This window comes from Salmo salar, chromosome ssa29 (assembly GCF_905237065.1).
Source record: "Salmo salar chromosome ssa29, Ssal_v3.1, whole genome shotgun sequence".
Lineage (NCBI taxonomy): Eukaryota > Metazoa > Chordata > Actinopteri > Salmoniformes > Salmonidae > Salmo > Salmo salar.
The window spans coordinates 11,509,018-11,532,640 of NC_059470.1; the positions used below are offsets into that span (position 1 = coordinate 11,509,018).

At 43.7% G+C, this 23,623-nt stretch overlaps 2 protein-coding genes across 7 annotated transcripts in view; both read right to left on the reverse strand.

Annotated features, from left to right (window-relative positions):
- The window catches only part of cacnb2a (calcium channel, voltage-dependent, beta 2a), a 111,681-nt gene extending 111,091 nt beyond the window's left edge, over nucleotides 1-590 (reverse strand). The window contains exon 1 of one of the 4 annotated variants that reach the window (XM_014180609.2): nucleotides 79-590. In XM_014180609.2, coding sequence (XP_014036084.1) covers nucleotides 79-156 — 78 coding nt within the window. In that variant the 5' untranslated portion in view covers nucleotides 157-590. 4 annotated transcript variants of the gene reach the window in all.
- An 8,494-nt stretch (nucleotides 591-9,084) lies between these two features.
- LOC106590132 (zinc transporter ZIP12) lies at nucleotides 9,085-20,356 on the reverse strand. 3 transcript variants are annotated; one of them, XM_014180740.2, is made up of 13 exons: nucleotides 20,208-20,356; nucleotides 18,655-19,329; nucleotides 15,122-15,448; nucleotides 14,747-14,954; nucleotides 14,454-14,602; nucleotides 14,146-14,317; nucleotides 13,713-13,885; nucleotides 12,405-12,557; nucleotides 11,886-11,981; nucleotides 10,905-10,977; nucleotides 10,526-10,684; nucleotides 10,113-10,300; nucleotides 9,086-9,868 (listed from the first exon to the last, which is right to left on the reverse strand). In XM_014180740.2, exons 2-13 carry the CDS (start codon nucleotides 18,922-18,924, stop codon nucleotides 9,740-9,742), a joined length of 2,097 nt encoding a protein of 698 aa, XP_014036215.1. In that variant the 5' UTR covers nucleotides 18,925-19,329; nucleotides 20,208-20,356; the 3' UTR covers nucleotides 9,086-9,739. The 3 variants fall into 3 exon arrangements, with proteins under 3 accessions (XP_014036221.1, XP_014036215.1, XP_014036216.1); XM_014180741.2 differs by having other exon boundaries at nucleotides 18,655-18,957; nucleotides 20,208-20,346; XM_014180746.2 differs by lacking the exon at nucleotides 11,886-11,981 and having other exon boundaries at nucleotides 9,085-9,868.
- Between the last annotated feature and the right edge of the window lie 3,267 nt (nucleotides 20,357-23,623).

Sequence of the window (23,623 nt, forward strand, 5' to 3'; positions counted from 1 at the left end):
TCATAAATGGCAAGTTATTTATTACCATACACATGCGACATAGGCATAGAAATGATCAAATATTGCAACTGTACATACTTGTAGTCCAGGGTTTTCGAGCGAATCCATATGTCTGTCCAAAAGTGAGTGCGTCTTTTGCAAGTTATTATGGACCATTTGACATCCAACCGTCGATCGACCCGTTGAGATAGACAGTCAACTTGTTCAAGGGTCGGTGGTCAAGCGTGACACCCGCTCTCTTCGACATTTAGAGCAGACATTTTTGTTTGACACGACTTTACGTCCAAATGAATCAAAATAGTTGCGTGAAAGAGACTTTTGTGACGGAGGAGTTAAGTGACTAGGCTATTTTCCTCAGCCACTCTGCCATGCAGTCTTGAAGTTTGAGTCAGACCACAACCGGGAAGACTTAGGAAGGAGGAGCAGTTTGCGTTAAAAAAAAAAAGTTTTTCTAATGGGCTTGTTTCCTCCCTTTAGGTAAAAAAAGAAAGAAAGAATAAGACTGCATGTCATTGAACAGCTCAGTCACTTAGCGAGTATCTGCCCCTCACTCCCACGTTAATTCACTGTCAGCCTTCACCCACGTTCGCACTCAACTGGTTACAGTTGCTCTAAGCAGGTAAACTTGCGCATATCGAGCAAAGGCACAGGTGTAAGACTTGTCTCAAGCAAGGAACATCTAGACTAATTCTGGTTGCTCGAGTTAACATTTGCAATGATTTGAACTTTATTTTGTAAAATAATAGTTACTTTTATGGTTGGGTTCGAACATAATGGAAAGGGGAAAATCTAAAAACGTCACACGTAGATGATTGTTTGTAGCCTAATACATCTCGTTCACCAGACACTTCCGCTCATGCACAATTATCCTGGGGATGAGGTTAGATTGTAATTGACTCATTTCACAGTAAGAGTTGTTTTGGATAAAAACACATGAAATGTTTATGTTTCGCAATAAATAGCCTTACATAAAAGGACATGCTACTGTCTTTGCACTAAAGCACATTTACACACCACAATGTGCAAATTATGGGGGCCAGGGGATGAGACATTAGCTCCCCTAAATGCAACAAAAGTCCAACATTGGTGGTGGGGGGGCAAATTTTTTGCACTGCTACAGTGTTAAATATGAAAATAAAAGCTTATTCCAAATTAAACGAACACTCCCACCACTCTGTCATGATTTAAACCTTTCAATTGAATTAATCTCTCTACTCCGCCTGTCTGCTAGTTTGGCTAACACCTAACTCTCAAAGTCCTCCTGACTTCAGAGTCTGGAATGGCTCTTTGACGTTGTTGGCACAATGAGTCAATAATGAAGGGGGCTGGGCTTTTACTGGTTGGCTCTCTGTGTCTTTCTCGCTCAAACGCCTACATGCACAGCCACACACAGAACCTGAGCGCAGCCCTCTCCCATTACATTGGTTTTCAAATCCAAACAACGAGAGGTCTCAACCCTTGTGATAAATCCCTTGCTCAATTTCTGAGCGAATAATGCATTAACAAACTGCCTCCTTTCGAGACCAGTGTGTCACAGCTCTCCCTGCGCTGTAAACCGTGGGTCAAGTCAGCCATGCTACCTGTCAGCCTAGCTCTCTGTCTTAAGCTTTCCATAGTGGACTTGCAACATTGTATCGACTGGGTCCCAAATGGCTAGTACATAGTGCACTCTTTGGATGCTGGAATTATTGGAGTGTGCAGGTATCCTCATGCTGCAGGTAGCCTACTTTTTAAGTGATTTGTTTGACAATCAGATGAAAACGTCATGACTTGTTGTGTTCATGCCACATTAAAAAGTAAAACATTTTTACAATTAAAATACGTCTTCACTATTAGGCCCATAAAAATGTTTTGTGCACAAATCAGAAGTCCTGTGAAAAAAGGGATCCCCCGAATGAAACAAGGGACCCCCCCCCCCTGGATTGACACAATATAATTCACACTCTGCACACACACACACACACACACACACACACACAAATACAATTGTACAACAGGTGTAGACCTTAACGTGAAATGCTTACTTACAAGCCCTTAACCAACAATGCAGTTTTATGAAAAAGAGTTAAGGAAATAATTACTAGATAAATAAACTGAAGTTAAAAAATAAAAGAGCAACAATAAAATAACAATAACGAGGCTATATACAGGGGGTAGCAGTACCGTGTCAATGTGCGGGGGTACAGATTAATCAAGGTAATTGAGGTAATACTGTATGTACATGCAGGTAGGGGTAAAGTGACTATGCATACATAATAAACAGCGAGTAGCAGCAGAGTAAAAAAGGGGGGGGGTCAATGCAAATAGTCTGAGTAGCCATTTGATTAGCTGTTCAGCAGTCTTATTGCTTGGGGGTAGAAGCTATTAAGAAGCTGGGAGATAGAGCGAGAGTGAACGTAAATCATATATTTTTTAAATTCGATCTGTCTTTTCATGCATTATCACCAGGAATCCTATTCCTGTCAAAGCCAAATGTCACCACTAAAACGTTTTCTAATACACAATGACAGTTGCCTTTGTCATGGGCAAAATGACTGATACCTCCTGTAAACCGCCCCCAAAAGCCCCCCCACCAGCAGTATGTTGTTGGTTGTTGGAAGGACAAAACTCAGTGCCTTTATTATTCATCATTGCCCTCTAGTGGTTTTATATGGTTCAAGAAACCAGGCTGTTTTCCAATTCCTCTTCCCTTGATTCCTCGCATCCTCTCTCCCAATCTCCTTCTTAAAACTCATTGGAGGAACAGGTCCTAGGGGAGGGACCTTGAATTTACACTGCCAATGCTCTTTGAGAAGGAGGGGAAGAAAGAGGAAGCGAGGAATCAAATAATTGAGATACACTCTGGGAGTTGCTACGCTAATTAATGACAAGATTTCGCATGAAAGTAGAGTCTGTTCTGATCGGATTTCCTTTAGACTGTTCTTTGTATTATGATCCATATACAGCAACTTACAAACAATAATTACAGTAGGCCTATACTCTGCAGCATATTGTAATTGTGTTTTCCTGCGAAGGTTCAGTGTTTCAGAGTAAGAAATGTAGACATCGGTGGAAAAGGGGTTTTATGGGTTAAATAGGCACATTTGAACTCCTTACCATTGGCTCAATACCATAACTCCTGACACATCAAAACCTGACTCTAACCTCACACACAAGACACGCAGGTCAACATCTACAAGTGGGTTAGCACATACCATTGGCACAATTACAGTACATGAAGCACAATGGGTTATGTACTGAGTCAGAGCAGTACCCCGATTTAAAATCCAAAAGGATAACATCTGAGTGCATCGCTGACATATCCCATTGTATATCTGTCTTAGCCTTTCCCCTTAGCTCACGTCTATGCTCCCTCTGTCCTCCTGACCACTGACCTTTAATCTGCCTTGGGGGCGCTTTGCTGAGTGAGTGAGTGAGTGAGGATAGCTGCGGATACAGAAGTGCACTCACAGCCCAGATAAATATCCTTTCCTTCCTACATCCCGGCAGTGAACACCTTTCAAAACACACACACAAGCATGTCAAAGAGGGTCTTTTAGAACAACACACATGCACACATGCACACACACACACACACACACACACACACACACACACACACACACACACACACACACACACACACACACACACACACACACACACAAACCAATAAACCTGGAGCTTTCCTGGAAATTCCCCAAATTAGCTAACTAAATTGCAAGTATAGGAGGAAATGCCATGAACTTCCTCCCATTGTTGTGGAATGACTCGGAAAGCTCTAATAAATAGAGTCAGCAGAATATTCACGACTTTGACACCAACCATAAGCCAAATCATCTACGCACTATCTACAGTATTTGCAGATCTGAGGTTATACTGTGGTTATTTTGAATAAACATATTTTCCTTATTGTATAGTTACTGGCAGATGACTACCTCCAGCTTGTGGACCAGACTTTTGTGAAATGTTACTGTACTGTATCGAGGACTCAACATTAACCAGTTACTGCTTAAAGAGAGCTTCTCATCAGAACTGTACATAAACTTATCTTGTATAATATCGAATCATAGTTGTGGCCTTATACAGTAGATTCAAGATCATAAATGTATCTATTGTCTCATGAATATAGTATAAGTGAATATTCTGTATACAGTATGCTTCTCTCTCTTTTGCCCCTCTCATGCCCCTCTTCTACCTTTTCCTTCCCCTCCTTCTCTAGGCCCACTCTGGCCTTTGAGAGAGGGAGCACAGTACAACACTGTGTGGGCAGAATCCCTCTGGAGTCTCCAGCTTGTTGAGTGTGGATTAGTCAGCCCAGACCAAGAGCTTTCTGCTGGATGAAGAGAACAGTCCAGGCCGCTCAGGTGGGTGGAACTGCCCCCGTTTGACCGCACACAGTGTTCACAGTGTACAGTGATCAGGACTGAGAATACATGTCTCCAGAATAGAGAGCTGACAGGCAGTGTTATTGTATAACCAAATAGAGACAATAATTGATTTAGAAGGCGTATCATATAAACAGCAGTACAGAACCAAATTCCCTGACATTGGTTATAACTGAACAGAGCAGAGCAGTACCAAAATACCACCAAACAGGGCAGACCTGACTAGAGCTGATCAGAACAAATTCTACATACTGTATAACAGAACAAAAGTAGAGTAACAAACTCTGATTTCCGTTCAGGTCAGGCCAGACAAGAAAGGGACAGCACATCCATTACAATGTCAATACCCAGCAGCAGAAAATTGGTAGATGATACAAGTGTTTAACATAGTGGGTGAGCTACAGTGGTCTTCTGTGGCTCAGTTGGTAGAGAAGGACTCTTGCAATGCCAGTGTAGTGGGTTTGATTCCTGGGACCAATATGTAAAAAATGTATACATGCATGACTGTTTGTCGCTTTGGATTAAAGTGTCTGTTAAACATCATATATTATTATATATAGGTACAGTATGTTTGAAGAAAAGTTTTCTTTTATTGATTGTCACATTTGTTTACATACTGAGACTAGGTGATTTCCCAACCGTCCCTCCCCAACATTAGTGATAAAAAAGAAGGCGATAGACATGATAGACCATGGAGCGCAACATATGCATTAGGCATCCATCTTCGAATCAATAAGAATTGGGCTGAGTAAACAACCATCGTTTATTCAATCTTTTTGCTTGCGCTTCTAGATACCTGGAACATATCAGCTGCTAACTAAGGTCACTTATTGAAACCCCAAAGTGCTGTATTCAGAGTATTATACTGACAACCAATTATAGATATTCAGTAATGGAGTTTGTGTTCCAAGTATTTACTTCAAATATATTATCTTCAGTTTTGATCATATATGTTAGTGAAAGAAATAAGGTTGAGTCTTGGTTTGGCTTCCTAATCAAATGGGGATCAATGGATGGTTTGATTGTCAACAGCAACAGCATTATATCATAATGAAGATACAGGTAAGATGCCAAAATAAAGGAAACACGTGAGTAAAAGAGGGATACAAAGTATATTGAAATCAGGTGCTTCCACACAGGTGTGGTTCCTGAGTTAATTAAACAGTTAATCAGCCCATCAAGCTTAGGGTCATGTATAAAAATGCCCAGTTGCCCATTTTTTGTCTACCATGGCCCGAAGAAGAGGTCTCACAAACTTTGAAAGAGGGGTCTCAAAGGAGCATAGGGGGTTTAAAGCTGTGTGTGTGTGTGTGTGTGTGTGTGTGTGTGTGTGTGTGTGTGTGTGTGTGTGTGTGTGTGTGTGTGTGTGTGTGTGTGTGTGTGTGTGTGTGTGTGTGTGTGTGTTTGTGTCTCCCACTCAACAGATCTCAACCCAACTGAACACTTATGGGAGATTCTGGATCGGTGCCTGAGACAGCATTTTCCAACCCCATCAACAAAACACCAAATTATGGAATTTCTCGTGGAAGAGAGGTGTCGCATCCCTCAAATAGAGTTCCAGACACTTGTAGAATATGCACCAAGGCACATTGAAGCTGTTCTGCTGGCTCGTGGTGGCCCAACACCCTTAAGACACTTTGGTGGCGTTTCCTTTATTTTGGTATTTACTTCGGAAAGTATTCAGACCCCTTGACTTTTTCCACATTTTGTTACGTTACAGCCCTATTCTAAAATTGATAAAATAAATAATTAATTTCCTCAGCAATCTACACACAATACACCATAATGATGAAGCAAAAACAGGTTTTTGTACATTTTTGTAAATTTATTAAAAACAAAAAACAGAAATACCTTATTTACATAAGTATTCAGACCCTTTGCTATGAGACTCGAAATTGAGCTCAGGTGCATCCTGTTTCCATTGATCATCCTTGAGATGTTTCATCAACTTGATTGGAGTCCACCTGTGGTAAATTCAATTGAGTGGCGATGATTTGTAAAGGCACACACCTGTCTATACAAGATCCCACAGTTGACAGTGCATGTCAGAGCAAAAACCAAGCTATGAGGTCAAAGGAATTGGTCGTAGAGCTCCGAGACAGGATTGTGTCGAGGCACAGATCTGGGGAAGAGTACCAAAAGATTTCTGCAGCATTCAAGGTCCCCAAAAACAAAGTGGCCTCCATCATTCTTAAACGGAAGAAGTTTGGAACCACCAACACTCTTCCTAGAGATGGCCGCCTGGCCAAACACAGCAATTGGGGGAGAAGGGCCTTGGTCAGGGAGGTGACCAAGGCCCTCTCCAATAAGTGTTTAGGGAGGTGGTCACTCTGACAGAGCTCTAGAGTTCCTATATGGAGATGGGAGAACCTTCCAGAAGGACAACCTTCTCTGCAGTACTCCACTAATTAGGTCTTTGGGCTCCCGAGTGGCGCAGCGGTCTAAGGCACTGTATCTCAGTGCTAGATGCGTCACTACAGACCCTGGTTCGATTTTAGGCTGTATCACATGATTGGGAGACCCATAGGGCAGCATACAATTGGCCCAGCATTGTCCGGGTTGGGGTTTGGCCGGTGTAGGCCGTCATTGTAAATAAGAATATGTTCTTAACTGACTTGCTTAGTTAGGTTAAATAGAGTGGCCAGACGGAAGCCACTTCTCAGTAAAAGGCACGTGACAGCCCGCTTGGTGTTTGCCAAAAGGCACCTAAAGACTCTCAGACTATGAGAAGCAAGATTCCCTGGTCTGATGAAACCAAGATTGAACTCTTTCGCCTGAATGCCAAGCATCACGTCTGGAGGAAACCATGCTGGGTGGATGTTTTTCAACGGCAGGGACTGGGAGACTGGTCAGGATTTGAACCAAATCGAACATCTCTGGAGAGACCTGAAAAAAGTGCAGCAACGCTTCCCATCCAACCTGAAAGAGCTTGAGAGGATCTGCAGAGAAGAATGGGAGAAACTCCCCAAATACAGATGTGCCAAGCTTGTGGCGTCATACCCAAGAACACTCAAGGCTGTAATCGCTGCCAAAGGTGCTTCAACAAAGTACTGAGTAAAGGGTCTGAATACTTATGTAAATATCATATTTCAGTTTTTGTTAAAGAAATTAGCAAAAAAATGTAAAAACCAAATTTTGCTTTGTCATTATGGGGTATTGTGTGTACAGTCGTGGCCAAAAGTTTTGAGAATGACACAAATATTAATTTTCACAAAGTCTGCTGCCTCAGTTTGTATGATGGCAATTTTCATATACTCCAGAATGTTATGAAGAGTGATCAGATGAATTGCAATTAATTGCAAAGTCCTTCTTTGCCATGCAAATGAACTGAATCCCCCAAAAACATTTCCACTGCATTTAAGCCCTGCCACAAAAGGAACAGCTGACATCATGTCAGTGATTCTCCCGTTAACACAGGTGTGAGTGTTGACGAGGACAAGGCTGGAGATCACGCTGTCATGCTGATTGAGTTCGAATAACAGACTGGAAGCTTTAAAAGGAGGGTGGTGCTTGGAATCATTGTTCTTCCTCTGTCAGCCATCGTTACCTGCAAGGAAACACGTGCCGTCATCATTGCTTTGTACAAAAAGGGCTTCACAGGCAAGGATATTGCTGCCAGTACGATTGCACCTAAATCAACCATTTATCGGACCATCAAGAACTTCAAGGAGAGCGGTTCAATTGTTGTGAAGAAGGCTTCAGGGCACCCAAGAAAGTCCAGCAAGCACCAGGACCGTCTCCTAAAGTTGATTCGGCTGCGGGATCAGGGCACCACCAGTACAGAGCTTGCTCAGGAATGGCAGCAAGCAGGTGTGAGTGCATCTGCACGCACAGTGAGGCGAAGACTTTTGGAGGAAGGCCTGGTGTCAAGAAGGGCAGCAAAGAAGCCTCTTCTCTCCAGGAAAAAAATCAGGGACAGACTGATATTCTGCAAAAGGTACAGGGATTGGACTGCTGAGGACTGGGGTAAAGTCATTTTCTCTGATGAATCCCTTTTCCTATTGTTTGGGGCATCCGGAAAGAAGCTTGTCCGGAGAAGATAAGGTGAGCGCTACCATCAGTCCTGTGTCATGCCAACAGTAAAGCATCCTGAGACCATTCATGTGTGGGGTTGCTTCTCAGCCAAGGGAGTGGGCTCACTCAACATTTTGCCTAAGAACACAGCCATGAATAAAGAATGGTACCAACACATCCTCCGAGAGCAACTTGTCCCAACCATCCAGGAACCGTTTGGGGACGAACAATGCCTTTTCCAGCATGATGGAGTACCTTGCCATGAGGCAAAAGTGATAACTAAGTGGCTCGGGGAACAAAACATCGATATTTTGGGTCAATGGCCAGGAAACTCCCCAGACCTTAATCCCATTGAGAACTTGCGGTCAATCCTCAAGAGGCGAATGAACAAACAAAAACCCACAAATTCTGACAAACTCCAAGCATTGATTATGCAAGAATGGGTTGCCATCAGTCAGGATGTGGCCCAGAAGTTAATTGACAGCATGCCAGGGCGGATTGCAGAGGTCTTGAAAAAGAAATGTCAACGCTGCAAATATTGACTCTTTGCATCAACTTCACGTAATTGTCAATAAAAGCCTTTGACACTTATGAAATGCTTGTAATTATACTTCAGTATTCCATAGTAACATCTGGCAAAAATATCTAAAGACACTGAAGCAGCAAACTTTGTGGAAATTAATATTTGTGTCATTCTCAAAACTTTTGGCCACGACTGTAGATTGATGATAAAAACAAACAATTTAATACATTTTAGAATAAGGCTGTAACCTAACAAAATGTGGGAAAAGTCAAGGGGTCTGAATACTTTCTGAAGACACTGTATATCATGGCAAACATACACATACAAGCAATGTATCTGTATATAAAGATCTCGTCTGGCACTGTAGACTAGACATCTGACACAATCATGTCCAGACACAGATGTGACAGACAGACTGTAAGCTAGCTATGTGCCCTATGTTACATAGTACATCATACAAAAATAAATCATCACACAGAAGATGTGTTCATGTCCTAAAGATCACATTTAGGCATCTGATTCATACAAAAGTGGATTCATCCAGCTCTAACACATTATGCGTAACCACTGGATCTAAAATGACATTTGATTCACATCGTCACTGCTATTATTCACGTCGCTCTATTATCCTGTCACTTATGAAATGTTTCTTGCTTGTGACATTTTAAATGTGCTGTTCACTGTCTTCATATGGTGTATCAGTAAATAATACAGTAATCAATAAACAAGATGTCAAAATGACCAAAAAAACAAGACCACAATGTACCGTCAACATTGCCATCAATTATACATTTGCATGGCAGATACCATAGTAGGATGTGTGTGTGTCCTGTCATCAAAACTTAAGTTTGTGCTCAAACAGTGCAAGGAGCAGAAGACAGGCCCAGCCCATTAGGAGGCCAAGGTTCTGCAGGAGGAACATGATACAGGGCCTGTTAGTCTTCACACGACTCATCTCTGGAAGCTGAGAGAAAGAAAGGGGAGGAAGAGAAGAGGGAGAAATTAGGGTCTGGGAGTTTGATTATTGGGTAAATCTCTCTCTATCCCAAATCCCCTGTGAATTGTAACAATTTATTACCTATCAATAGGGCGAGATGATTTTCTTGACTGTGCGAGCTGACTGATCAGGGGGACACACTGTCTGGTTAAACTCCTGTCCCTATCTATCAGTGTGTGTTTTACGAAGAGCAGCAGTAGCCCAGTCTCACCATCTCTACCAGCGACAGATAGAGGAAGATCCCAGCGGTAACGGTGAAGATCCACTGCTGGACCTCTGGTTCCGAGGAGACGAAGAGGCCGATGTAGAGGCCGATGAAGGCCGTCAGAGCACTGAGGAGGTTCATCATCACTGCATTCCTCACAGAGAGACCTGAGCTTAGCAACACCGCAAAGTCACCTGAGATGGAGAGAAAAGAAGAAGAACAAAGTAAGAAGAAGAAGAACATATTTTAGGTAATTTAGAAACAGCGTTTTCAGTTCTCCACAACTGGGACACAAATGACTCAAGTCATGTTTGGTTTTTGTTTGACAAAAGAACCCAAAGAAGAACAAGAAACGCTGCCACCCCATGCCAACAACCTTTGGCCTTTCAGCCGCTGCTCGGTGACTTGTGACCTCTCACCCATTTCATGAGGGATTTCATGGCAGAGGATGGCCACGGTGGTCGCCATGCCTGTCTCAGTGGACGAGGAGAAGGCCGCCCCCACCACCAGACCGTCAGCAAAGTTATGGAGGCTGTCTCCCACAATTACCATCACAGCCAGTACAGGAATACCCTGTCCTGGGAACACAAAGAACGTCTGTCTGTGTGGCGGCTCTGTCCTGAAAGCCCATCTGCTACGTTCCCTAGCCCAGTCCCAGTCCTAGCCCCACTAATTACACACAGCACACTAGACAGAACAAAACAGAAGAGGATCAAACTTAACAGAGAGGGACCTGAGGACTGGGGGACAGTGAGTGAAGATAAAGGAGAAAGGAGGACGATGAAATATCTTATTTACTCGTCTGATGCGTAGGGGTTCTTGGTTCGGCCTCTGATGGGATTTCTGTGCATTCTAAGTCCTCCACAGTTCCCTGTAGGCGAGAGACAAATACATTGGAAGATTTTTCCTTTCATTACACTGCATTATAATGACATTACTCCGATCCATGACAAAAGCAGCACATGAGTGACCACAGTTCCCCCTGCCTATATAATGAACAGTCTAGAGGAAGTTTTACCACCAAAACTGCTCAGTTTCTCTATTCGCGTAAGGCCTGAATTATTCAACAGCAGCATCAAGGTCTCCTTACGCCATGGCCTGTTACAGATTTACTCTCGCCCACACCCCTCTTCACTTTCCCTGCACTGCAACATTCTGTACACGTCAACATCAGCGTTGAAACTGTTCAAAATGTTGATAAAATATTTTTGAATCCGATAAGCCTCTTTTGAATTCCTGTGCTTTTATATTAGCCTCCCACAGCACATTGGCAGATCATTTCTCCCACTCTCACTCCAAACCTCCGCCACCTTCACCTATGTTTTTTCTTGTTTTTGATAGGCCTTTGTTAAAATGACACATATTTCCTAATATTGAGAACAGTAATCTATGGCATCACACCAATTGTGTTCAACCAGTTCAAAGAAGGTTGACAGATTTGTCATCAGCTCTAATTTGAAGCATCAGTGGACACAGGAACACAGTTATACCACTGCAGCTGTTTGTCTCTCTTCAAAGCAGAAACCTTAAAAGCGCTCAAAAAGTACTGTTTCCCTTTCCCAGACAGCTCATGTCCAAACAAGCCTAAGGGACACATGTGTGAGGATGCACCTTCAATTGAGTTCTCTATTTCTGCTCTCATATTAGGAAGTTCAAGGGCCACCTATAGGTTCCATATTGCTTCAACTGTCCATTGACGCAATCACTGAACATGTGTTTTTTTGAAGTGCTGCCAGTTACACTACTGTATGGGTGCCAGAGAGGGACAAACAGACTCACCAGCTGCATGGTTGAGCTAGACATGCCCCTCTGTGACTGGCCGTTGCAGTTGAGCTCCAGGGGGAGGTCATGGGAATTGCCCAGGCCCCCGTGACCCTGCCAGAGAAAAAGAGACTCATCAGCCTCCAGTCACTCCAGAGGCCACCAGCCAGAGCCACAGCCACCTGCACAGTCAGCTCAGCTCAGGCTCTGTCACAAATGTCACCCTATTCCCTATGTAGTGCACTATTTTTGACCAGAAGACATAGGAATGCAGCTTCATTCCGAGTTTCAGCCAGGGCCAATGGGAACCAATGGGAAAATAGTAATTAATAATCGTTTTTTTTAAATGGATTTCCATAGATAACGTTCAGATTTGGACATGAACCAGACTGCTAACAGTTATTGTTGTTATTGTTATCTCCTTTTCCGGCCTGTAGTTCGATGTTGGTGGGTAACAAACACATTCGTTGTTTTAAACAGGAAGATGAATATGCCAAGAAACAGAAATAAATACTTTAGTAAAAAGTATCATCTTACATGGCCATGTGATGGCATCACAAGGGAGAAGATCCTTTCGATGAGGAAAAAGCCGTAGATTCCAGCGATGATTCCCAAAATCTTCCACAGATATTCCTTTCCCTCAGTAAAGTGATGATCGTAATGGTGACTGTCATCATGGAGGCCAAGGATCTCCAGAGGAGACAGGGAGAGAAAACAATGAGACATTTAATCTACACTGAAAGCACTCTTATTTGTTTTGTAATCAGTCCAGTAGTCGTGACTCATGATGACTATAGAAAAAAGGGGAGCTAAGATAGAAAGGCAATCCCAATGGGTAATGTCACTGACCATACTGTTTGTTTTACAATGGTTCAAATGTTGTTATGCAGTCTTAGAAAATATCTTAGACCAAATAGGTTGGCGTGTTTACATGAAACAGCTATAACACAAGTTTTGATGTACTTGGGAGGTGTCACCATTTACATGTGGTATGAGTATAACCTCCATTCCATATACCTGTGGTATGAGTATAACCTCCATTCCCTATACCTGTGGTATGAGTATAACCTCCATTCCCTATACCTGTGGTATGAGTATAACCTCCATTCCCTATAGCTGTGGTATGAGTATAACCTCCATTCCCTATACCTGTGGTATGAGTATATTCTCCATTCCCTATACCTGTGGTATGAGTATAACATCCATTCCCTATAGCTGTGGTATGAGTATAAACTCCATTCCCTATAACTGTGGTATGAGTATAACCTCCATTCCCTATACCTGTGGTATGAGTATAACCTCCATTCCCTATACCTGTGGTATGAGTATAACCTCCATTCCCTATAACTGTGGTATGAGTATAACCTCCATTCCCTATACCTGTGGTATGAGTATAACCTCCATTCCCTATAACTGTGGTATGAGTATAACATCCATTCCCTATAGCTGTGGTATGAGTATAAACTCCATTCCCTATACCTGTGGTATGAGTATAACCTCCATTCCCTATACCTGTGGTATGAGTATAACCTCCATTCCCTATACCTGTGGTATGAGTATAACCTCCATTCCCTATAACTGTGGTATGAGTATAACATCCATTCCCTATAGCTGTGGTATAAGTATAAACTCCATTCCCTATACCTGTGGTATGAGTATAACCTCCATTCCATATACCTGTGGTATGAGTATAACCTCCATTCCCTATACCTGTGGTATGAGTATAACCTCCATTCCCTATAACTGTGGTTTGAGGTTTATGAGGCCTCTGTGACCTTTACCTATGGTTTAAGTGTGACCGTGGCCCTATTCTTGTGGGATGAGTATGGCCTCTGTGCCCTATACCTGTGGTATGAGGTGCAGGAGGGCGTCCCCTGAGAGGGTTCCCACGGCCAGGCCCACAAAGAGCTGCAGGATGAGGGCGTAGGTCTCATGGCAGGAGTTGAAGAAGATCAGGCAGATGCCCAACATGGAGCCCACGGTGATGAGTAACACAGCAGCTGTACTGTAACCATATTCTACAGAGAGTGCAGAGACAGCGATGTGTTCAGAGCTATAGCAGAGATAACATCAACAGTTAAGAGACAGACTACAGCAGATTCAGGTGTTGAAGCCGTACATAAACGGCATTGTTCAACAGATGGATTATACATGTTTTAGACAAATAGTGACAAATGGGGGCATGTTGAACATCTTAGCTAGACATTGACATCAGCCAAAGGACACTGTAGACAAGCTGTTGATTTCTAATGATGAGTTGTGAGGTACAGTGTCTTACTCTCAGTGGCACTGGGTGGAGATCCTCGTGTAGCTGGCTCTGTGGACTCACAGGCATTCCCTAGCAACTGCTGGATAACAGCTGGGCAGATTTGTCTGAAGTGATCCCGGGAAATTGGCAAATGCGGATCCAGAACAAAAATATCCACCAGCTGATTGGCTGAGTAGCATACCTAATCAAACAGAAAAGAATAGAAAATATTGTATCTGGGAAAGCTCTCCATTGTGATTCCTCAAGTTCGAACCGTGAGCCTTTTCAGCTCAAATCAGTTTTCACCACTAAATGTGGAGTCTGAGTTTCTGTCTCACCTGTGTCCAGTCTGTGTTGATCCCCAAAGGCTCCTGGACACACCCTATATGGGAGGGGCCTGTGATGCTCCGCTTCTCCCTGCAATGTGAGTGATAGGCCCCTCCACCACCACCTCCCACACCAAGCTGGTGCAGCAGCTCCTCCAAATCTACGCAACAGCAAGAGCACTGACATCAAACAGTGCTTACATCACACAGAAAACTCAAATCTATACAGATGTACTAAATAGCTTTTTGGGCCCTCTATCCAACTCTATGGTCAAATCACTCATAGGCAGGACTCATAAACTTACCCCTGACATGAAGGTTGCTGGTGCGGTTGAGGGACTGGAAGATGTAATCTGTAAAGAAGGCAGGGGAGGGCAGGTTCCTCTTGCTGAAACAGTGGCCCTGCAGGGTGTGGGTGATGATGGCTGCAGACAGTTTGGACACTGAGGATGGATCAGCACCTTGGCTATCTGTGATCCCCAACTCATCCAGTAGATGGGAGGCATCGATACACTGAAGGATGATGACGTGTTACTGGTTAACAACTGGGAATATCTTCCTGTAACTCTCCAGTGTCCATCTCTAACAGTCTGAGGCTATTTCAATGTGTGGAGATTGAGATGATTCTCTGGTGCCTTTGGTTGACATGAGGTTTTATGCTAGAGGTGCAGCAGTCTTACCTGTGAGTGGGAGGAGCCAGATGTCTCTGGAGCAGGTGGTTGATAGTTCTGGTTGATGAGCTGCAGAATGCTCTCTATCTCATTGGAGGAGAGGAAGCCTCTTTCTTCTGTATGTTGGAGGTTGGTCAGGGCCAGAAGGTAGTACTGGTAGCTAGGTGACGAGGAGGAGGAGGAAAAGGAGGAAGGGGAGGGGTTGGTGGCACACAGGTCTTCCATGTTGATCATGTAGTAGAGCAGAACGGTGGAGACTCTATGGTAGTCATCCTCGGTGAGGTAAGCCTTCCTATCATCCTCCAGGACAGAGAGGACAAGGTCTGGAGTGAGGCACTGTAAACAAAGCAATCAAACATGTTATGCAGTGTGTGTGACGTAGGGGATATGTTGCAAAGTAAACATTTCAGCTGCTTGGAAATGAAGTAAAACCTTTACTGGAAGCTTACAAAATGAGTCAGGCAGAAATAGGGTTGAAAGGGAGGGTATATTACTGGAATTGATTTAATATATCACGAGACATCTAGTGGCCCTTTTGGGTACTTCAGATTTGTACAGGTGTCTGTAATGATCAGTATTTTTTTGTATTTATTTTACTATGTCAGTATGTATTTGTTGTCAATGTTTTACTGTCAAACTGTTGGCAGTTGTAAAAGACGTCAATAGTTGGAGGAGTTGCAGTTATATGATAACAATGCCTTTGTTGATTAGATGCTTTTTTCATGAATTAGGCTATTTTCTCTTGGACCATATCGTCTATCTACTAGAAACTCATGGACAATATGGACACTGATATAAAAAGTGAATGCTACACTGAACAAATATATAAATGCAACATCTAAAGTGTTCATGAACTGAAATAAAAAAATCCCTGAAATGTTCCATAGTCACAGAAAACTTATTTCTCTCAAAGTTTGTACACAAATTTGTTTACATCCCTGTTAGTGAGCATTTCTCCTTTTCCAAGATAATCTATCCACCTGACAGGTGTGGCATATCAAGAAGCTGATTAAACAGCATGATCATTACACATGTGCACCTTGTGCTGGGGACAATAAAAGGCCACTATAAAATGTGCAGATTTGTCACACGAAACAATGCCACAGATGTCTCAAGTTTTTAGGGAGTCTGCAATTGGCATGCTGACTCGAGGAATGTCCACCAAAGCTGTTGCCAGAAAATGTCATGCTAATTTCTCTACCATAAGCTGCCTCCAACGTCATTTTAGAGAATTTGGCAGTACGTCCAACCAGCCTCACAACCACAGACCACGTGTAACCACACCAGCCCAGGACCTCCACATCCGGCTTCTTCACCTGCGGGAGTATTTCTGTCTGTAATAAAGCCCTTTTGTGGGGAAAAACAAATTCTGATTGGTTGGGCATGACTCCCCAGTGGGTGGGTCTGGCTACCAAGTGGGTGGGCCTATGCCATCCCAGGCTTACCCTTGGCTGCACCCCTGCCCAGTCATGTGAAAGCCATAGATTAGGGCATAATGAATTTATTTCAATTGACTGATTTCCTTATGAACTATAACTAAGTAAAATCTTTGAAAAATGTTGCATGTTGCATTTATACAGTATGTTTGTTCAGTATACAGTACCAGTAGGTGTGTCTAAAAGTTTAGACACACCTACTCATTCAAGGGTTTTTCTTTATATTTCATATTTGAGGTTCTTCAAAGTCACCACACTTTGCCTTGATGACAGCTTTGCACACTCTTGTCATTATCTCAACCAGCTTCATGGGGTAGTCACCTGGAATGCATTTCCGGTCAGCCAATCTAAAGTCACTCAATTTGGTCTGATGATTCCAAATTTGAGATTTTTGGTTCCAACCGCTGTGTCTTTGTGAGACTCAGAGTAGGTGAACGGATGATCTCCGCATCCACACCGTGAAGCATGGAGGAATGATCTCCGCACCGTGAAGCATGGAGGAAGAGGTGTGATGGTGTGGGGGTGACACTGTTGGTGATTTCTTTAGAATTGAAGCCACACTTAACCAGCATGGCTAACACAGCATTCTGCAGCGATACGCCATCCCATCTGGTTTACGCTTAGTGGGACTATCATTTGTTTTTCAACAGTACAATGACCAAAAACACACCTGTAAGGGCTATTTGACCAAAAAGAAGAGTGATGGAGTGCTGCATCAGATGACCTGGCCTCCACAATCACCTGATCTCAACCCAAATGAGATGGTTTGGGATGTTGGACCACAGAGTGAATGAAAAGCAGCCAACAAGTGCTCAGCATATGTGGGAACTCCTTTAAGACTGTTGGAAAACATTCCAGGTGACTACCTCATGAAGCTGGTTGAGAGAATGCCAAGCATGTGCAAAGCTATCATCAAGGCAAAGGGTGGCTACTTTGAAGAATCTCAAATCTCAAATATATTTTATTTGTTTAACATTTTTTGGGTTACTACATGATTCCATATGTGTTATTTCATAGTTTTAATGTCTTTACTATTATTCTACAATGTACAAAATAGTACAAATAAAGAAAAACCCTTGAATGAGTCGGTGTGTCCAAACTTTTGACTGGTACTGTATATATCAACTCATACACCCTGTGCCATGGAATCAGTACAAGTGGATTTACTGTAACTCATTTTTATCCAGGTCAAATTGGCCAGACATTAGTGAATATGAATAGAGTGATTAATAAGAAATCTGTAAATTTGACTAAAAGGACTTAAAGCCATCAAGCAAACACTTTGTGCTAACGATCCAAGGCATGTTCTTTGTTACAGTTAACATTTTGTTCTGTGTTGAGGTCATATAAATTAAGAGGCAATATGCTTTTCCCCCTGTGAAAGGCAATTGAATCCATGTAATTCACAGATATTTTTTTAAATCTTTCTCTCCCTTCATTGTTTGATAATAGGCATGTTTTACCCAAATGAGGAGCTTTGTGTTAGTGTGAATATAGCCCTGGCCAGACAAACACATGAACACACACAAGAGTAAGAGAGTGGGCAAGGCACTAACCCTTGCAAATATTTTCAATGCGCAATGTTTCAGGGTCATAAGAGTCAGTTTCTAATGAATGAGTTGCTTTCTTAATTTCTAAAACCCCTGCTCAAATGAGACCTCCATTCAGTGCTTCTGACACACACACACACACACACACACACACACACACACACACACACACACACACACACACACACACACACACTGTAATCCCACCCATACAAACACACAGAAACCCAGCGCCTCACTGACCACATTTTTATGTAGTGTTCTGTCAAATTGAGGGACCTCTAAAGCCACTCAGCATGAGTGCTGCATAGAGGTCAAGGCCTTAAGCCTCCACACGCTCACATTCCAACCATGACAAGCAGGGTTGAAAGAATGAACAGACAGGAGTGAATGCAGATTGTATCTACTGTGGTAGTAATTGCTGTTAACATTAATGTTATTTTTTGGAGAAAAACCTTAAATGGAATAAAAGTGTCATATAGTAGAACGTTATGCATAGAACCCCATAGCAGATAGAGAGTAACAGTTGGATGTCATAGAACATTCTAGGCCTTACCCTGTCACAGAGCTCCTGTGATCCCCCAATCCGTTCTGCACAGTGCACAGCCTGGAGGACAGTGGAGAGTAGGAACCCTGTCTGGTCCCTCTGGAGCTGGGTCTGAGACCCAAGTTGTAGAGCCCTGATGGCCTCCTGCAGGTAGCCCCTCTCCTTGCCCTGTTCTGGGGCCTGGCCCTCCACGATCCTCCCCAGCAGACACAGGGGTAGAAGGAGCAATGTGGGGACAGCATGGCTCCAGAACCGCATGGTCCCACCTGGGACCCCCATCTCCCTGCTGAGACCCCTGCCACTGACTTAGGGCTGGATGGAGAGACGACAAGGAGGAGAGGAAAAGAAAGAGAAGGAGAGAGTGCAGCGAAGAGTTCAAGAAAGACAGAGGAAGCGAGAAGTTTTATCAGGCAGGGAAAATAGGATTGAGAAAGACAGACAGAGAAAGAGAGTTAGAGAGAGAGCGAGGCCAGAAGCAATGAGAGGGAGAATGTGTTTGGGCTGAGGGAGGCCTTAAAAATGTACCCGCCCCGCCTAATCAAGTGGAGGATGGCCAGCAGGAGGGCTGGCTGGGCACCCTTCACCCGAATTAGCCCCCATTACACAGGGATGGCCAGTCAGCCAAGAACCCTGGCCCCTCAGTACTCCACAACAAAGGGATTAGTGCAAGCAAATGAGAGAGAACTAAGGGCAGGGAGAGGGTGCGAGAAGGGGAGAAAGAAAAGGGGCAGGGGAGGGAGCATGAGGGAAGGACTTTGAGTTTAAATACGGTAATTGCTCCATATGGACAGAGCCCGCTATACAGCATGTTGGTAATGAGACAAGGGCCAAATGGCTGGAGAAACTCTCCCGAGTGGATGCACTCAGCAGTAACTTGTGTATCATATTTGGGGAAAAGTTCCCTCTGTGTGAACTATTAGCTGCTGATCAGACAGACATACGGATTTTCTAAACTCCTGGCCTCACATCTGAACAACAACATTCCTCCGAAAGAAAATGTTGCAGATTAGAGAGTTAAGCCATATTACCAGAACACAGAGGCTATAACACATTCTGGTGGAACACTTTTCATGAACACATGCACTCTTACTGTATAGAAATAGATGTTCAAGTTCTTTTTTTAATTGAAAATCCCACTGGATGTCCACCTGCTCACCAATGAGTCAGATTACCATCACACATCTAAACAATAATAAATAGCTGTCGAACACAGATGAATCCCACAACATGAGGACATACTAATACAGGAAGTGGCATGCTGAGTAACAGTCCCAGATGCCTGAAGCAGATCCCCAGACATTAACATAGAAGTATTTTTGCTGTATTTATGCTGTATGGTCCCTGAGTCACCACAGGTCAAAAGCACAAGTGCACGCACGCCAACACTAGCTCTGAACGCATTCGCAACATCCTCCCACACACCATGTACCCTGCATGTCAGACAAATCTGAACAACACACACTTCTGTAAGACTGTATAAAACTGTATACCCATCCAAAACTACCATTGGAAAAAAATGAAACAAAACATTTAATGAAACATGAAGAGACCTAGCTACCTACCGTTTTTTCCCTCTCTATCTTTTGTTTTCTTACTCTGGTGGATGGAGAGGAAGGGTTTGTGTTGTTTTCTGAGAATCCCTTGCATCGGTAAAACCCTCTTATGAGAAGAAGTAAGAATTGTGTAAGCTCCTGAGGATTAGCTGCCAGTTCCCCTGCCTTATAGTGCTCCGGTTGCCATGGAGAAACAATGAGGGCACTGGGAGCAGCACACCACAGGCTGGGGGTGGGCGAGGGAGAGGGTTGGAGGGGTGGTGGGCAGGGGAGAATGGAAGGGTGTAGATGATCTAGTTGAATGATTGAAGCCTGAGAGAGCACTGTTCTGAGAACTGCTCATTCCTGCAAGCTCTTTGCCACAGAGCAATCAGTATGCACACTCTGAATAGACCGCAGTCTGCTGTTATGTAATACAGTAATAGCTATAAATATTTTCTTTGCAGATGACTCGCATTGCATGTAATTGAATGTAACTAAGTGAGTGAGTGAGTGAGTGAGTGAGTGAGTGAGTGAGTGAGTGAGTGAGTGAGTGAGTGAGTGAGTGAGTGAGTGAGTGAGTGAGTGAGTGAGTGAGTGAGTGAGTGAGTGAGTGAGTGAGTGAGTGAGTGAGCGAGTGACTTAGTGACTGACTGACGGACTGACTGAATGACTGACAGACTGACTGACTGATTGAGTGACTGCCTGGCTGAATTAGTGACTTAGGGACTGACTGACCTCAGGTTTCAACAAATGTTTCCACAACGTTCACTTAAGAGTCTCATTTTATAGGAATGTTCCCCTTATGAGCAAGGAATGTTTTCCGGAGACCATTCCCTTAATGTCAATTAGAATTGGTGATTACCAGAATGGGATTACCATGTTCTCAGAACTTAAGATATTAATGTTATAGACACGTTTCATGTGTACGTTGCATGATCAAGATGGCGCCGTTCTGGATGGCTGCGTTTTGCAATCTCCGACCCAACTTAACTACTTAGTCATTTATTTGTACTTTATTTTCACGAAATGTATCCGCTATTATTTCTTACAACCGACAAGAACTTTTGAACATCAGATCGACAGTTACTTACCTTAATTTCAGCTTCAACTTTGATTAATCTGCCAGGGGCTCTCTATGTAATTTCGACCCAATTTTCGGGCCACCCAAGAGAAAATGCCAGTGTTACAAAGGCAAGAGGGGGATCCTGCTGAGATTAAGGTGAGGGGAAAACCAGCCACTTCCCTCCATTCTACTGGCCAATGTACAGTCACTTGATAATGAGATGGATGACCTCCGATCGCAGATTTGCTACCAACGTGACTCTCGAAACTGCAATATTCTTTGCTTTTCTGAAACATGGCTCTCGGACAAGATACCCCCCATGGCTATCCAACTCACTGGGCAGAAAGGACAGTGGAGTCAGGGAAATCGAGGCTGGGAGGGGTTTGCCTCTGCATCAACATCAACTGGTGTGCTAACTCCAGTGCGGTGGAAGTGTTGACCCACTGTTAACCCATCTTGGAATACCTGATGGTCAAATGCCGGCCCTTCTACCTCCCGAGGGAGTTTTCAGCTGTTATCGTTACTGTTGTATACTTTCCACCTCAAAACAAGAAAAGCTATAAACCAACAAGAAAAGCTACATCCAGAGGCTGCTTTTCTGGTTGCCAGCAATTTTAATTCTGCGTCACTAAGACGTGATGCCCAAATTCCATCAACACATCTCCAATACCACTAGAAGTCCTAGACCACAAGCAAGAAATTTGCCATTCGGCAAATCTGATCATGACTCCGTACTCCTGCTTCCTGTTTACAAGTAGAAAACAAACAGGAAGTACTCGTGACACGCTCCGTTGAGAAATGGTAACCAGAATCAGAGATTATGCTATAGGACTGCTTTGCTAGCGCTGATTGGAACATGCTTTGAGACGCCGTTGAGATTGTTGACGAGCTAACCACCTCCATTACTGGCTTCATTAGAAAATGTATCGGCCACGTTGTCCCCACGGTGAGGGTTCGCTGCTTCCCCAATCAAAAGCCCTGGATTAACAAAGAGGTTGGCGCTAAACTAAAGGACAGGGCTACCACACACAGAGCTATCATACACAACCCTGCTATGACACTCCGCAGAGTCATCAAACGAGCAAAAGGACAATATAGGAATAAGGTGAAATCATATTAAACAGGCTTCGCCGCCTGGCGCATGTAGCAGGGTCTACAGTCCATTACGGATTACAAAGGAAGACCCAACTGTGATCTGCCCAATGATGCCTCTCTACCAGATGAACTGAATGCATTTTATGCATGCTTTGACAACAACATCGTGCCGGGTGTGAGGGCCGTCACCGACCCAGAGGATTGGGTGATCTCACTCTCCGAGGCCGACGTGAGGAAGCTCTTTAATCAGGTCAACACCCGCAATGCCGCGGGGCCCAACGGTATTCCAAGGGGCGTTCTCAGAGCATGCGCAGAACAGCTGGCAGGCATATTCACGGTCATTTTCAACCTCTCCTTGTCCCAGTCTGTAATCCCCACATGTTTTAAGATGACCACCATCATTCCTGTCCCCAAGAACTCTAATGCTTCATGCCACAATGACTACTGCCATGTAGAACTCACTTCTGTAATCATGCAGTGCTTTGAGAGGCATCATCCCAGACACCCTAGACACACTCCAATTTGCATACCGCCCCAACAGATCCATAGATGACGCAATCTCAATTGCTCTCCACACTGCCTTCACCCATCTAGATAAAAGGAATACCTATGTGAGAATAATGTTAATTGACTACAGCTCAGCGTTCAACACCATTGCCCCCTCCATGCTCATCACCAAGCTTAGGACTCTGGGTCTGAACACCTCCTTCTGCAATTGGATCCTGGACTTCCTGATGGGCCAACCCCATCACCTCTGCCACGCCCCCATTCACATTGATGGGGCTGCAGTGGAGCAGGTCGAGAGCTTCAAGTTCCTCGTGTCCAAATCGCTAAACACTTAAAATGGTCCAAACACATGCGCAAAGTCATGAAGAAGGGGCGACAGCACCTCTTCCCCTCAGGAGGTTGAAAAAGTTTGGCATGGGCCCTCAAATCCTCAAAAAGTTCTGCAGCTGTACCATTGAGAGCATCTTGACTGGCTACACTACTGCCTGCCATGGCAATAGCACCACCCTCGATCACAAGGCGCTACAGAGGGTGGTGCGGACAGCCCAGTACATCACTGGGGCTGAGCTTCCTACCATCCAGGTTATCTACAGTACAAGTCAAAAGTTTGCACACACCTACTCATTCAAGGGTTTTTCTATATTTTTACTATTTTCTACATTGTAGAATACTATAAAATGCAATAACACATATGGAATCATGTAGTAACCAAAAAAGTGTAGCTTTTTTGGTTACTACAGAAGATAGCTCAGAAGATAGCTCTATTTGGTAAAAGACC

Coding starts and splice junctions, on each gene's coding strand:
- LOC106590132 (XM_014180740.2), bottom strand. CDS start 18,924: ATGGGGGTCCCAGGTGGGACCATGCGGTTCTGGAGCCATGCTGTCCCC. Junction 14,318..14,453: donor TCAACACAGACTGGACACAG/GTGAGACAGAAA, acceptor CTGTTTGATTAG/GTATGCTACTCAGCCAATCA. Junction 13,886..14,145: donor TCCACCCAGTGCCACTGAGA/GTAAGACACTGT, acceptor CACTCTCTGTAG/AATATGGTTACAGTACAGCT.